This window comes from Cervus elaphus, chromosome 14 (assembly GCF_910594005.1).
Source record: "Cervus elaphus chromosome 14, mCerEla1.1, whole genome shotgun sequence".
Lineage (NCBI taxonomy): Eukaryota > Metazoa > Chordata > Mammalia > Artiodactyla > Cervidae > Cervus > Cervus elaphus.
Window position 1 is genome coordinate 30,502,305 of NC_057828.1, and position 15,820 is coordinate 30,518,124.

The 15,820-nt window shown below is 36.7% G+C and overlaps 1 protein-coding gene across 9 annotated transcripts in view; it reads right to left on the bottom strand.

Moving 5' to 3' along the window:
* ENAH (ENAH actin regulator) overlaps positions 1-15,820 on the bottom strand; it is a 157,356-nt gene that overhangs the window by 37,879 nt on the left and 103,657 nt on the right. For 5 of the 9 annotated variants that reach the window (XM_043923936.1, XM_043923935.1, XM_043923941.1 and 2 more), the window contains exons 4-5: positions 10,388-10,444; positions 5,399-5,483 (exon numbers count right to left, since the gene is read on the bottom strand). In XM_043923936.1, the coding sequence (XP_043779871.1) occupies positions 5,399-5,483; positions 10,388-10,444 (142 nt within the window). The remainder of the gene's footprint in view (positions 1-5,398; positions 5,484-10,387; positions 10,445-15,820) is intronic. The other 4 variants (XM_043923937.1, XM_043923943.1, XM_043923942.1 and 1 more) reach the window with 1 other exon arrangement.

The following is a 15,820-nucleotide window of genomic DNA, read 5'->3' on the forward strand; positions in this document are numbered from 1 at the left end:
CATGCTTACCCAGACATCTACTCTGCTAACTCCTTCCGTTCATTTCCAGAAGATGTACTCTGATCAACCTCTTTAAAGTTATAACCACTTCCCCTGCCTTCCCGCAATATATATTCCCTTTATTCAGCTCTATTTCTCCCCAAAGCACTGACCACCTTCTACTACACCATGCCACATTCCCTCTATTCTGTGAATAGGGTGAGGCTTTTTGTCCACCGCTCCTCAGCTTCATGTACTGTAAGCACTTAGAACAAAACACTCAGCTTGGAACACAACTGGACTGAAGAGTGGAGGCATCCAGAGTCCAGAACACGCACGGAGGATGGCTGAAGCAGACACGTGAAGCAGCTGGGGAAGACCTAACTTGAGATGAGCAGATAAGAGAGAATGGGAGTGTGCAACGCAACCATAATCAATCTGATGAAGAAACATACACATTATCTGAAGAAAATGCACCAGTCATCCCTCCACTCCCTACCCTCAGCTCAACAGATGGAATGGCACTGATCAAATGGCATTTACCACAGAATCCTGTCCACTAGACAAACTGAATTAGCTGCCTCAGAGAAGTTAGGAGGTCTGGTGGAACTACAGATACCTCAGCTTTGTTGGGCTGAGGCCTGTCTGCTCCCCACCCTTGTACCCCAAAGGAGAGCCTGTCAGTCTGTCTGCCTGGCCACCTGCACAGACCCCTGGCCGCTCTCAACCCGGGAAGAACACTGTCCATATGCACCCAACCCCACGAGGAAACCAAAGCCAGGTACTAATGTCATTCAGACCAATTCTTTTTTCTTTTTTTTTTTAAGAGATAAAGAGACCACTAAAGATCACCAGATATTTGAGTAAAACTACTAAGGCAAACACCACCACTCTATAGGAAGTAGATAATTCAAGCAAATGAAGAGAAACAAGGAAGTTTGAAGATACAATCAAGAATTTAGAACACACAGTTTTGAAAAAGGAATAACTGTTGCCCTCCTGCCCCAACAAACCTAGGAGGGCATGGCAACCCACTCCAGTATTCTTGCCTGGAGAATCCCCGTGGACAGAGAAGCCTGGCGAGCTGCAATCCATGGGGTCACAAGAGTTGGATACGACTAAGCAACTAAGCAGAGCACCCCAACAAAAGGCTCTTGGAGAATAAAGCTGAATTACAGAAGGTCAACCACTGTGCTGTTCAATCAGGTGGCCAGGGCCATATGCCTCTTGAGCACTCATACCATGGCCGGCCTGAAGAGAAACACACTATAAGTGCAAAAAAAAAGTACACACTGAATTTGGAAGCTTCCGTATGAAAAAAGAGAATGTAAAATATCTTCTAATTTATATACTTATTTCATTTTCAAATGATATTTTGGACATAATGGATTAAAATAAAGTTATTAAAAATAATTTTATGTTTCTTTTTACTTTTGCTAGTATGGCTACTAGAAAAATTTTAATTGAATATGTAGCTTATATTTCTACTGGACAGTTCTGGTCTAGAACGTACAGTTAAAAATATCACCAAGAAGGGACTTCCCTGGTGGTCCAGTGATTAAGAATCCGCCTGCCAATACAAGGGACAAAGGTTCGATCCCTGGTCAGGGAACTAAGATCTCATACGCCTAAGAGCAACTAAGCCTGTGCACCACAAATTACCGAGCCCATGCACTCCCAAGCCTGTGCACCACAGCTAAGGCCTGATGGAGCCAAAAATAAACAAATATCTTAAAAAAATATCACTAAGAATACAGAACAAAGAAAGAGAGGCAGGAAATGAGAAAAAGCATCACAGGAGGCCCAGCACTTGATCAGTAGGAGCTCCCCAAAAAGAGAACAGAAGCAACAGAAGGAAATGGTTACAGAAATTAAAATTTCTTAAAAATCTAGGAGTTGTGGCTAAGTCTTAAACAGAAACAGTCCACTAAGTATTGAGCTTAATAAATAGGGGAGGACCCCAAAACCTAATCTAATCACATCTTGGTGAAAACTCAAGACTACTGTGGTTACTAAGAAGGTTAAATGGATTCTAGGAAGGGGGGAAAAAGATCACCTACAACATAAAGACAGAAATTTAACAACAGCAACAGAAAGACTGCAAATGTATAAACCCTGAAAATAATAAAAAAGATGACGTGTCTGCCAAAACTAGGTGGCAGGATGGAAGAGAGGGGGCAGCGGGATGTGCAGAACTACTGCACTCCTCCTACAGAGCTAGGAGTTAAGACATATTGTCTAAGACTGTTGTTGTTTAGTCACTCAGCTGTACGCGACTCTCTGCGACCCCATGGACTGTAACCCACCAGGCTCCTCTGTCCATTAAATTCTCCAGGCAAGAATACTGGAGTGGGTTGACATTTCCTTCTCCAGGGTATCTTCCTGATCCAGGGATCGAACCTGTGTCTCCTGCATTGGCAGGCAGAGTCTTTACTGCTAAGCTACCAGCAAAGCCCTAGAGGAACTAAAAATAGTAACTACTCATAATTGGCAGGGGAAGTAAAGAAATCTTCATTTTTCATAGCAAAGATTCAATAGCTACTTTCTGTAATGTGACTAATCAAGAAACAGAAATATAAACAAATTATTATGGAAGAACTCATCAAAAGTACTTAAGGTAGAAATGGTTAAAGATGTTTAAATCTGGTGATTAATATGAGGGGAAGGCACAACTGTGCAGCAGACTACCCTCCTCAACTTGAGACCCTCCTGTACTGTTTGAGCCAAAAAAGTTTAATAAAAAAAATTAATCTGGCAGTAATAAAGTAGGAATAACTGAAAGGAATCTAGGTTAAAGATAGAAAAACTGCAAGTCAAATCTATAGTAGTATATAAGAGAATAAATACTGGAGAAAGCTACTACCAATGAGAATATCAGAACAGTAAACCCTACCAATGAGAATATCAGAACAGTAAACCCAACAGGCTTTTAGAGAAAGAATAAACTGTACTTGAATAGATATCGTGAACAAAGATAATTACAGACTTTCTAAGCAGCAATTCTGGGAGAAATATTAGAAGAAGGAATGTACATTAGAAATGACATCATAAGGGTTAAACTGAGGCATCAGTGGGATACCCAGGTGGATGAGCTCTACAACAGAAATTCTCATTGAGGATCCACTGTTGGAATTAAGGGGGTCTAACCATGTAAGGGCAGACATGTGCGCACACACACACACACATATCTCAAGGGTGTGTCTGTTGGGGGGACAGGATAGAAGGAGGCAGTAGTTTACCACTTTCTCCCAATTCTCAAAAAGGGTCCATGACACTACTCCATCTCACTGGAAATATGGGTCTAGATCTCTATTGGATAATTAGGAGCTGTAGATTTTGAAGCCATCAGCATAAAACTACAAGACCCAACCAAACCATCAATTTTTCAAAGGTTATACTGTGTGCAGAAAGAAAAAACAAAGACAGTTTAGTGTAAAACCTTACATAAGAAAACAAAGAGATACAAAAAGGAGAGAAAAGGAGAAGGGTTAGCAAAAAGAAGAGATTCTAAAGCATCAAAAGGAAGAAACACAAGTGGAGCATGTAGGCTGAGAGAAGACGAGTCTAAGTAAACGACGGAAGCGGCAAGTCCAGCAAATCTGTGGAAACACAGGCAGATTCCGTGAGAATAAAAAAGAAGTGGGTGGAGAGTAAAGAAAAGGAATGAAGATGAAATTAATATTGCAGAGAAAAGGAAATTGGTTGGTGTCATGTGGAAGGAGAAAACAGTCTATGCGTGACTGTGGACAGAAAATAGAAAATTTATATGAACTTTTCAGAAGTTTAGATTTCATGCTTCAAAATGACTGAGTTCAAGTCTTCAACTAAACAAGTAGTAAGTAATGTAAACATCATCAATTTTCAAACTCTGAAGCATCTACTTATATACAAAGAGAAAAACTTCAAGTTCAGATGAACACTTTGAAAAGAGAAAAAATATACATGAGGCATGGTGTTCTAGTAACAATTACTAAAAATGCACTTAAAATACTCATTTCCAACTAAAATTGTACACTGCAAGTTCTTGACAGCCCTGTGCAAAGCGGATGTCCCATCTGTGACCCTGAATGAGTCAGCAGTACTAGCAGATGGTTTCTGTCTCTATTCTCTACTGTCCTGGCCTCCAGCAACTGTGTCTGGGATTGCTTGTTTGCCAACTTTGTATCACCCAAAGATTATGTACTATGTTCAGGATTTTCTCCTGGTTCTTCCTAGCCTTCTACAAATGTACTAGACTCAATATTTAGGATGTCAGTTCCCTGGCCAGGGATCAAACATGTGCCCCTTGCAGTGCAAAGACAGAGTCTTAACCACTGGACCACTAGGGAAGTCCCCTATGCCCATTTTTATTAACTACTTTTCTTTTTGTGTGTGTGAGAGACAGATCATTACAATTTCTGTTAGAATTATCCTAGTATGTTTAAAACTTTCAACACAGAACTGAAATGATTGCATCCTTTCAATTCTCTTTATTTCTACAGAAACTCATTTTATTCCTATCTGTCACAGCATCACTCTAAAGGGCAGACAGAGTTTCACCAAATGTGGAGGCTATTTCTGGAACTATCTGAAGATACAGACTGTCAAAAACAAAACTCATTTGGGAGATCCTGGAGGGCACTCTTCAAGGACTAAGTAGTTACACAGCAAAGCAACTAACACAGAACCACAGCAAGAGATCCCTTGACCATCTGTCAGTGAAACATGGCACATATATTAAGATAACATAAAGAATATACAGAATATTTCAAATGTGAGGTCCAAACCAAAGACAACAATAAAAAATACTAGCTTGCCATGGAGCAAATGCCTTTCAATTGGAAAATTCCATCTACATGATGGCTATCAATTCTCCAGAACAAAACAGGGGTAATCTACTAGTAACAAAAAGCAACATCAACATCTCCAAAAGGTTTTCCTTTGTTTAAGTAGGACACCTGGTTTGACTAGCTCAATTTTAGTTACTGATTGTACCTGAATTTTATAAAACTGTTTTGTTATAAAGTAGCTTGTAATTTAGAGACTATTTTGCTAATTCAGAAAAAAACAATCCCTAGATGAAGCTGTATTATAATTTCAAATGTATTTCTACACTGCACTGAAAATAATGAAGATATTATTGATTTCATTAAACCAGCAGTGTAATCAAAATCAGAATGACTATATACTTCATTACTAAGTCCTATCTAATGTCCAATGCCTTATGCAGTCAACACTATTTCAACCTTCTAAATTAGTCACTTGACAGCCATAATGATCACAGATTAATTTATAACAGCTATAAAAATAAGATGTCTTAAAGACTTCTTAACAGTACATATTACGTGATGAGAAACAATCACAATCTACTTTCAATATCAGATGTTCACAGACTGGTCTTCTGCAGCAGACAGAGGCAAATAATAACTTGGGAATTTACCTTCTTTGAATTTCCAATTCTTCTTGTGATGGGCCATTCTGAACTTGGGCAGGTAGTTGTGAATTTTGTCTAGGCAATGTTGGCCCTAAAAAAGGGAGGGAAACATTATAAATGAACATTATCTTTATATTGTACTGGATAGAGGAGATAAAATCATGAGAATAACATAAAACCATCACATATTTACAAATGTATCTTCTTTTTGTTTAGCAAAATAAAATATAAGCTTCATATAACACACAGCAAATGAAAGACTGCAACAAAATACTGTCATTATTTCCAGAAGGCTTACTTGAAACAAATGGAAAACATCAACAATAAAGGAAAAATAAACATTTATATATGAAGAGCTTGAGTAAAACAAGTGTTCAATGAGCATCTGAATAGGCACCTAAGCTTGACATTTTCTAAGACAATGAGACATTCTCTTTGGGGTACTTATTCATGAAGTGGAGAGGGAGAACTTAAATGAAAAATCAGAATTCAAAAACTCACCTAAATAGAACACTGGAAATGAAAAACAGGAGAGAGAAAGCATGAGAACCTTATTACTAGACTGATGCACGCTAATGCATTTATCAAACTTGCCCACTTTAAGTTGCCGTTCTTATTTAATGGCCTGGCATTTCCAGCACTGGTGAAAACAAATATTTGCTAAACTTATACATATAATTAATCTACTTATCTGAACTTTTAATGTAACAGAGATAACTGCAATAATTTTTCATTTGGGGTAAAACAAAACAAAAAACCTGCATTCAAACCAACACGATTCTGTCATGAGAAACTAATGACCATTCATTCCCACGTCATATAAAATGCAGACCCATTTTTAGCATCTCATAAAGAAGGCCACTAAACAACGGGACATTTTAATGTCACTGGATATAAAAATTGTGTCACAAAATGAGATAAATAAAATACTGGACCTAATATACAATGCTTATAGTTATAATAGAACAATCTTGAATTTAATCCAGTAAAGAAGAGAATAAAGAAATAGTAGTTATCTTCCACTCTTGGAGAGAAATGTATGCGTAATGATAATGCTGTACATATTTGTGAATTCTAGGGTGCTAGCAAAGGCCCCTGGCAGATATTTTGCAAGTGTTTTTATAGACCACTAGTATAAAAGAAGTTAATAAATAAATACTTCTAAAGTGCTAAAGCAAATTCTTGTAAATCTGGGTTAACAGCACAAAGTATCTATTTTATACTAGTGGAGATTTCACAAAGAGAAGGATAAGGTTCATTAGAATATAATACAGTACTTGTTATATCCCAAGTGTAGAAAAATAATTTGATCTGAACTTACCTACTAATTTTTCCCTCATCTCTTTACATGTTTTTAATCATTTAATTTGTCCTCTGAAGACAAATCAGATGACAACTGCAATGATACTTCACTAGATTTCCTAAAAGTCTCTGCTATTTTAAGAGCCACATAAAGGAAATATAAAAATATATTAATTCCATGTAATCAGTAACAGCAACAACAACAAAAAAGCTTCTAAAATTAAAAATGCATTTAAATGTTTGTATAAATTAAAACATATAGTGTCGAGTAAACAGATTGGAATTCTCTCCTTTCTGATATCAAGACAATGATACAAAAATAGACTGCCGTATTTAAGCCATACACTAGTGTTTAGTGTACATTACTTGTCTCTTCTGGCAGAGGGAGGGGGACAAACAAGGTGGGAGGGTACTTTTGAAAATATATAAACTAGTCGGGGGCAGTATTTCCAAAGTTATATTTATCAAAAAAATATTAAATGTTGAGTACTTAGCATGGGCAACTCATAAGACCATCATGGTTTAACTATTTTCAAAAATAATGTTTGGATATTTAAGTTAAAACCTCATGAGGCTCAAATAATTAATCAGGTGAATGTCAGATTTGTTTGGCACCAATCTCAAATTTGATCCTAACACATCTATACCAGGCACTGTAATTATTATTGTAACAATAAATATTAATAGATTAAATTCACCAATTAAAATCTCTCGATGTTAAGTTTCAACACAAATACATAAATTCAAGAGAAACATATCAATATCTCAACTCAATCCTACTGATTTCATTTAAAGGTTTTTTAAATTAAACTAACGAAAGTTTGATATAACTCACAAAAAAATGTGAATGTGAGAAAGGTCTCTTTTAGCAATTCATAAAAACTAATTTGGATTTTTTTTTTTAAGTTTAAGTTTTGAGTTTTAAGTTTACTCAGCAAACTTGTTTTAAAAGGAGCTTTAAAAAATGTGGGTAATATTTTCTGGCTAACATTGCTAATTATAAAAATAGTTTACAACAAGGAAGATCCTTTCTAAATGGGAGGAATCCACGAACAACTAAAAAGCACTCTTTAAAATTCTTTTCTACATGGTTCTTGGTGATAATGGGTTATCTTCCCAAAAACTTTCTTTAAAAGGGGTGGGGGGCTGGGAACAGAAAAGGAGAAGCCTCCTCCCCCAGCATTTTCTCACATCCATATTTAATCTGGTTATTTTGTTTCTTCTTTATCAATACTGTCAACTCACAATTAACAAGCACATCGAAACTTATGTGCATTTAAAAATAATATAAGTGTACTATGAGATTACATAAGAGTTCTAGGTAAATTATGAACTTTAGGTACACAATTACACTCTTTCTTCTTGTCCAACACTCTACTGGGTTACACAGCTGGTGAATTATACCACAGGCACCACACAACATGAAGCAGCAGTTAGGAGTACAAGGCTGTCAGCGGCCACTGTACTTCCTGTAACACAACTACTGGTCACTCCACACAGCTCGTATGTCTACCTGAGGATCTGTGTTCTCATACAATGCGGGGGAAAAAAAAAAAGGTACTTTTCTAACAAGTGGGTTAAGTAACAACATTTTATGAGCATCACAGGATGGTCAACAGTTCTTTTGGAGGAAAAAGGGAGAAGAGACAAGTGAACCTGCTTTGTCCCTACTCTAATATAAAGAACAGTAGCTATATGACAGTTAAGTTTTCTCTGTTTTATTACCAGAGCCAGAGACAATAGTTGGTCTTAATGTGTCCTGGCTAGGATTCATGTAGCAAAGTATGTAAATCACTGATTCTAATAAAGATAATGTGTCCATGTCGCTGATACGGTAACTTATAAATGATAGAAATCAGAACTGAACGTCTCCCTAAACCAGGAATGAATGGCATTTCAGTCTTGACTTCAGGACTGAGTTTTGGCTAAAGCACATTTCACTTATTGTCATGTTTTAATTTTCACATATCTTGTTTCACACTTAGCCACAGACTATTTAAAAACACAGGACTAAAAGACAAATAAGTGTTATTATACACAATACAATCAAGTTTAAATTTAGCAATGTGGTAATTATATTGTTTGCATACAGTTAAATCAATCAAAGGTAATAACGGGGGAAATTTGCTTTTTAACACATTATTTTACAGCTTAAAAAATTCACCTTTATGAAGGCCAAATTTTTTCTCTGCAACTGGGTAAACTCTATTATTCTGCAACTAGATAAAACTCTATCTATTATTCTGCAACTGGGTAAACTCTATCTATTATTCTGCATGTGAAACCCCACATATTAAGCAGCAAATTATAGAACATCAAGTAGGTTTTCAGAAAGATCTAAAGAGTCCTAATAACACAAACAGGAACAATCACACTTGCAGCTAGTTCAAAAGATGACCTGGAAGAACCCCCAGGAGGAGGCAGAAAAATCAAAATTAAAAGTTACTAATTAAACAGTTAATCTGCGACAATTAACTGAGGAATCTGAGACGGAGTAAAGCGTTTATACAGGGCCACACGACAGGCCCACTCCTGTAACTGTCACCTGGAACAAGATAAAACCTCAGGTGATTAAGGAATGCATCAGAATTTTCATTTTGGGGGGCAATTTATAACACATACTTCCTTGCCTAAACCAGCAAGTATATCAACCTTAAAACAATTCTCTTTATAGGTAAAGAAACAATATTAGTAGTACTGAAGGAGCATATCAAAAACTCTGAGTCATGTGGATAAAATAAAGATACACAGCTGAACTGTTCATATAAAATTTTAGTAGTATTTATCATTTTAGCTCTCATAAAATAATCTGGTCAGTTAAGATATACAGTAGTCAAAAAGGCGTATCTCAGTCAAAGGCAGGGGGTGGGAGAGGGGCTGCACCTGTAAGATTTAAAAGTCACTTTTGAATTGGGGTTTTCAAAACAAAAGTTTTATAATCAAATGAGACTAAAAGGAATTCAGATGTATGTCTGTGTGTGTGTGTGTGTGTGTGTATGCAGATTTATCCTAGTGTAAGGAGAAGGATATGCATATACTTTATTAACTGTAATGTGGAAAAAAGGCTAAGTGACATAACTGGTTTGTCCATGCAAACAACATATATATGTGCACACATGTGTATATGAGCATGAGAGTGAAAGAAAACACACTGTAAGCCTAAATTCGCTCCTACGCCACAGATATCTAACCTACTGAATAAAGGAGGCTGTCGATCAGAAATCAACCTATCAAAGCATGAAAGAGCTCACAGCTGCCTCACAACATGTACATTTGAAAACTAATTCAAGCTAAGCAAAATCTCCCTTCCAGTAAATCCCAATTACATTCCTGATATCATAGTAAGATGGATAGAACTTTCCCCCAAAACTCTAATTTAAAAGACTGCTCTCAAACAAAATAGTTAAAAACAAAAATGAACAAACAAAAACCCCTCTCATTCATGTTGGAAGAAGTGAACAAGAATTAGTTCTGAGACCCTAATTTTAACTAAATCCTCGCTAGAAAGCCAACTCAAAAGCTGACCAAATCACCTACATGAACCACAACAAATATCACAACATAAAACAGTAGCTTGCTGTATATCCCAAATACCACAAACCAGACCATGGCCTAAGGAAACAAAAGTTATGGAAATGCGCAAGTAGTATGTACCACAGCTTGAAAAAGTAATGTAAACATAATGTTGCTTACCACAGAAAATACATCGCAAATTAGTGCTGTCCTGGGTAGCAGTAACCTTGCTCTGGGCTGCAACAGACACCTTGGTGTTAGAAGCTTCAAAAGACAACGGGGCCATCTGAAGAACTTCACATAAACTAAAAGGTGCTTTGAAAGGTTCAAAACGTATTATACATACGTCCTAGCTAGATCCTCATTCTGCAAACTCTGTAATTTAATACAAACGTATCCTCTGTAACATAATTTTTTCAAAAAATTTTTCTCTGTATTTTTTTGGTGGAAAAACCCTATAATAAGCCACAGATCAAATGATGCACTTACAGCTTAATTATTTCCTGAGTTACACAATCAGAGAATGCATCAATTTGCATTTTACAGTTTATCTTAAAATGTAAATGGATCTGAGATACAGGGAGTCAAATCTCTGGCCATTAGTTAATTTAATGATAGTTACCCTCTTTCAGTATTGCTCATTTAAAAGAATTTGCAGCTGAAAACAATTTAAGGGAAATGCTTATAATTAGCTTAACATGAGCTGAACTCATTTCTCCTAGTTGAAAAAGACCAAAGCCATTTTAAACAACCTCCAGCAATTAAAGTGTTACATACTCATTGATGTAAAGTAAGAATATCTTCATTTTTCACTTTGAAAAACATAAAAACTATTGTTTTATCAAGGCACATTTTATTTTTCTTTTTTTCTTCAACATGTGTATACGCATACACATGTTGAAAAAAAAATCTTACTAAAAATATGTGGCCACATCAAAAGGCCATTTAGTATTTAGGCTATCTAAACTAAAATTTACTTTTGAGTATTAACGAGATAAATTCTCTTTAAGTGAAAAAATTCAATGAGGAGGAGATGATAATTTATGAAAAGGGGAAAGGCTTTTATAAAAGCAAGGTGACACTCAAAATTGGGGTGGGAAAAAACAAAACTAAATTTCTTTCAGTTTTACATTAATAACATTCAAAACTTTACATCAATACTTTTCTATAAAATACTAAAGAAATTCTTTTCAGTTTGGGAAAGATTTTCTCTTCCAATCAGTATTAATCAAGAAACAGTGAACAGTTAAAAATATACTGACTTAAGAAAGACTACAGAAAGGCAAACAAGACAGTATTTTAGATTTCCCTTAAAACTGTATTCTTTAATAATACAATATATGCTAACTAAAAAAAGTCTGCATAGAATCAGAACCAAACCAATTTATATTTTAAGAATATACACCTGAAAACGGTAATAAATCTTAAATAATCAAGAAAATCTTTATCATTTATAGAAATTAGATTTAATACAATCCAATTAAGTTTAAACCTTGCTTTAAAGATATTAAATACAGCAGATTTTTTAAACACAAACAAGACTGATGAATGTCACCTTTGCTAAGTACTTCCACCCACCCAATTATTATTAAAGTAGCATGCACAATATTTACAGTAATGACATAAAAAAAGACCACAGGCACACATATAAAATGTCTACTAGCCTAATCAGATCATGCCAAAGATGATAAACCATTTAGAAAATTTTCAATAATTGTATTTTAAATTTAAACTTAAAAAAAACTGTCTTACCGATGTCTGTAAATGACTACTTCTATAAAGCCTTTATTAAATAAACATGCCTAGTCTTCAGGTTTGACCTTTCAGTTCATTTATATTTAAAGGATTAAAAAATAAGAAAAATATTAAAAACTTACAGGAAAAACCTGAGAAATTATCTCGTCTCTGACAGCAAAGAAACTGCCACATTCCATTACCAATCATTTTGGCAAAAAGTCATCTGACAATTGTCAGAATGCAGGAAAAACATCATTACCACATAAGACACAAAACTCCCAATCTCGTGACAATTTAAACAATTATGCAATATTCTATGCAACCTGGTATCTTTAAACATCTTTTTCCTACTGACTTTTAGTTCATACCATCCTGTAAAGTACTGATCTAAATTCTGATAAGCTAGATTGAGTTCTACTGCAGTTTGCATTTCCCGAAGATAATAAATTATTCATTCCATCATATGCATAAGCCTAACAGCACTTCCTGCTTAATACTGATGTTGTTGACTCTTTCTTTTCTCAACTGAAGGAGGAGCACAGAATATGGGAAAAGAAGGTTCAGTGTTCGGATTGAAGAAATTCAGTTGGAAAAAGAAAAAAAGGGACATTTCTCTTTAAATCAGAGTATTAAAATAGGCTTAGGGCTGACAGAAATAAGGATGGACCCTAAAGGAAAATAGAACTGAGGAGGTTAAGATGTATCAAAAAAGCAAAACTTAACCTCCATGTTAGACTTCAAGAAAAGAAAAATGACCCATCTCTATTAGCTACACCGACCTTGAAATAGTCTTGTCATGGTTGTTCATGTACTTCTAATAGTTTCTAAAACAGCTATCCCTCAGGCTTTCTCCACCCTTTAACATACTTTATCGTTAGGTGTTTTATACAAGCAGGGAAGTACAGAAACCTTGGGTGAGATACTAGTAGGTAGAAGAAAATGACAAGATGTCACTTGATCAGTATTACTGTTACTTCTATATAGAATTACTATAGTAGATTCTTAGTGTTCACATTTTTAACCTTAGAGGTTTCCACTGTCAGCAATTAATCTCAAAGCAATTTGTAATGAGGGTACTACTCATCTCAGCATTTTTTCCGAGGATTAAATGAGAAAACGTTTGCTTAGAGCTGGTTTTAATTTGGTTTGTGCTCTCTGGAAAGCTGGTCTGTTGAGTGAGCACAGCACCAGCATGCAAACTGGCAGTGAGTACCGTGAGGGCCCAGGTTATCCTCGCGACTGCAAAGTGCTACTGCCACCAGCTGTGAGAGGGCATGACAGCACGTTAGAAAGCAGAGACAACACTTTGCCCACAAAGGTCTGTCTAGTCAGTGCTATGGTCTTTCCAGTAGTCATGTGTGGATGTGAGAGTTGGACTATAAAGAAAGCTGAGCACTGAAGAATTGATGCTTTTGAACTGTGGTGTTGGAGAAGACTCTTGAGAGTCCCTTGGACTGCAAGGAGATCCAACCAGTCCATCCTAAAGGAGATCAGTCCTGGGTGTTCATTGGAAGGACTGATGCTGAAGCTGAAACTCCAATACTTCAGCCACCTGATGGAAAGAACTGACTCATCTGAAAAGACCCTGATGCTGGGAAAGATTGAAGATGGGAGGAGAAGGGGACAACAGAGGATGAGATGGTTGGATGGCATCACTGACTCAATGGACATGAATTTGAGTAGGCTCCGGGAGTTGGTGATGGACAGGGAGGCCTGGCGTGCTGCAGTCCATGGAGTCACAAAGAGTTGGACACGACTGAGCGACTGAACTGAACTGACTGAAAACAAATGTGTTTGTGTTTGTTCTAATACCTCTAGAACAGAATAGAGGAAGACACTGCAGTGTGGTATGACTGTCTCTCTTCAAAGAGTAGGTACCGTGAAATATAAACTGGGACAGCCACTACGGAAAACAATATTGAAATTTCCCCCAAAATTAACAACAGAACTACCATGTAACCCAGAAATCCCACTTCTTGGTATATTCCCAAAGGAACTGAAAACAGGAAACTGAAGAAATAATCTGCATTCCCATGTTCAGCGCAGCAACAGTCACAAAACCTGAGATACAAAACAACCTAAGCGTTCATTAACAGATGAATGGATAAAGAAGATGCACTATATATATTAATATACATATTAATATACACACACTGCAATATTATTCAGCCATAGGAAAAAGGAAATCCTACTATTAGCAGCAATATGGATGGATCTTGAAGGTATTATGCTAACTGCAATAAGCTGGACAAAGAAAAGACTGCATGGAATCACCTGGATGTGGAACCTAAAAAAGCTAAATTCATAGCCAAACAAAAAAATAAATATGCAATAGCTGCATTAACCAGATGGAAGAAATCCTTTCACAACTTTTACATTTATTAAATCATCAAGATGTACACTGTAAACATCTCACAATTTTGTCAATTATACCTCAGTAAAAATGGGAGGAAAAAAGTACTGTAATCTGCAGCGCACTATGCTAAAAGACATGAGAATTACAAATAGTAAATTTAACTCAAAGTGTGGTATTTTTAAAGTGGTATGTTTAAAGCATTTTTGAAAGAACTTCAAATTGTTTTAAAATACATGTAGTTTTTAACAAAGGAAAATCTTACATACCTCACGAAATGAAACATCACATGTCCATAGTCACAAGTGAAAAAAGTACCACCGCTCTCTTTTTCTAAATTACTGAGTCATAGGCAAAACTGTTTGTATGACTGGGTTCCCCCACCCCTCTTCATTTCTTTAGTTCTCCCCTAAATGAGGGCCTCAAACGCATTTTACTTCTTTCTAAGCAAGTATGAAGATGACTGCTCACAGCTGATAAATCGCTGATAATTGATTAGGCTTCGGCAACAGCATCATTCCAACACCTGTTTTGTAAGCCCTTTTAGATGTGGGATGAGTGACTGCCTCCAGCTAAAGAAACTGAAGAGTCAAGTTGCAGGGTCTATATGACACCTCCAAAGGCAAGAGTAACTCATGTCCAACATTCATTTCTCTGCTTCTTCCTCCTGAGCACAGATCAAGGCCTGTCCATCAATCACCTTACCACCTCCATCCTCCCACCCCACCCCTGTCCTTCCTTACTAAGAAATGAGTAAGAGTATGCTCAGAGAAAGCAGCACGTTCAGGCAGAACGCTTTAACAAAGATGATTAGCCCATTACTACAGCATCAGGGTAACACTCTATTCAGGTGCGCAAACCAGAAATCTAGGGCTCTCCTCACCTGTTTTCCATCGTGTGCTCGGTGGTGTCCTACGCTGTGACCCCATGGAAGGAGCCCTCCAGGCTCCTCTGTCCAGGGGACTATTCCAGCAAGAATACTGGCGTGGGTTGCCATTTCCCCCTCCAGGGGACCTTCCCGACCCAGGGAGTGAACCCAAGTCTCCTGTGGCTCTTGCATTGACAGGTGGATTCTTTACTACTGAGCCACCTGGGAAGTCCTTTCCCTCTATTACTACTATTTAACCTATTTCCAAGTCCTATGAATACAATCTCTGCATTTCTCTCGCCAAACCATCTCCACTGTCACTGTTCATGTTCCATGATCTCTTGTGTTGATTCAGGATCTCTTGTTTGCAAAGTGGGGTTCACATCCCAGAACACCAGTCACACCCCGGGAGGGAAAGAAAACAGTAGTGCTTCCACTTCTGTTCATTTCTTCTCGTTCTTTTTACATTTCTATAATTTCACATTTTATAATGTATTCGATGTCAATACTAAATGTAAACTATAAATACACATGCATTAAGGGACATAAAATACACCAGCCTGGACTATTTTACATGGGGCATCCCTTGTGGCTTAAAAGGTAAAGACTTTACCCACAATGTGGGAGACTCAGGTTTGATCCTTGGGTCGGGAAG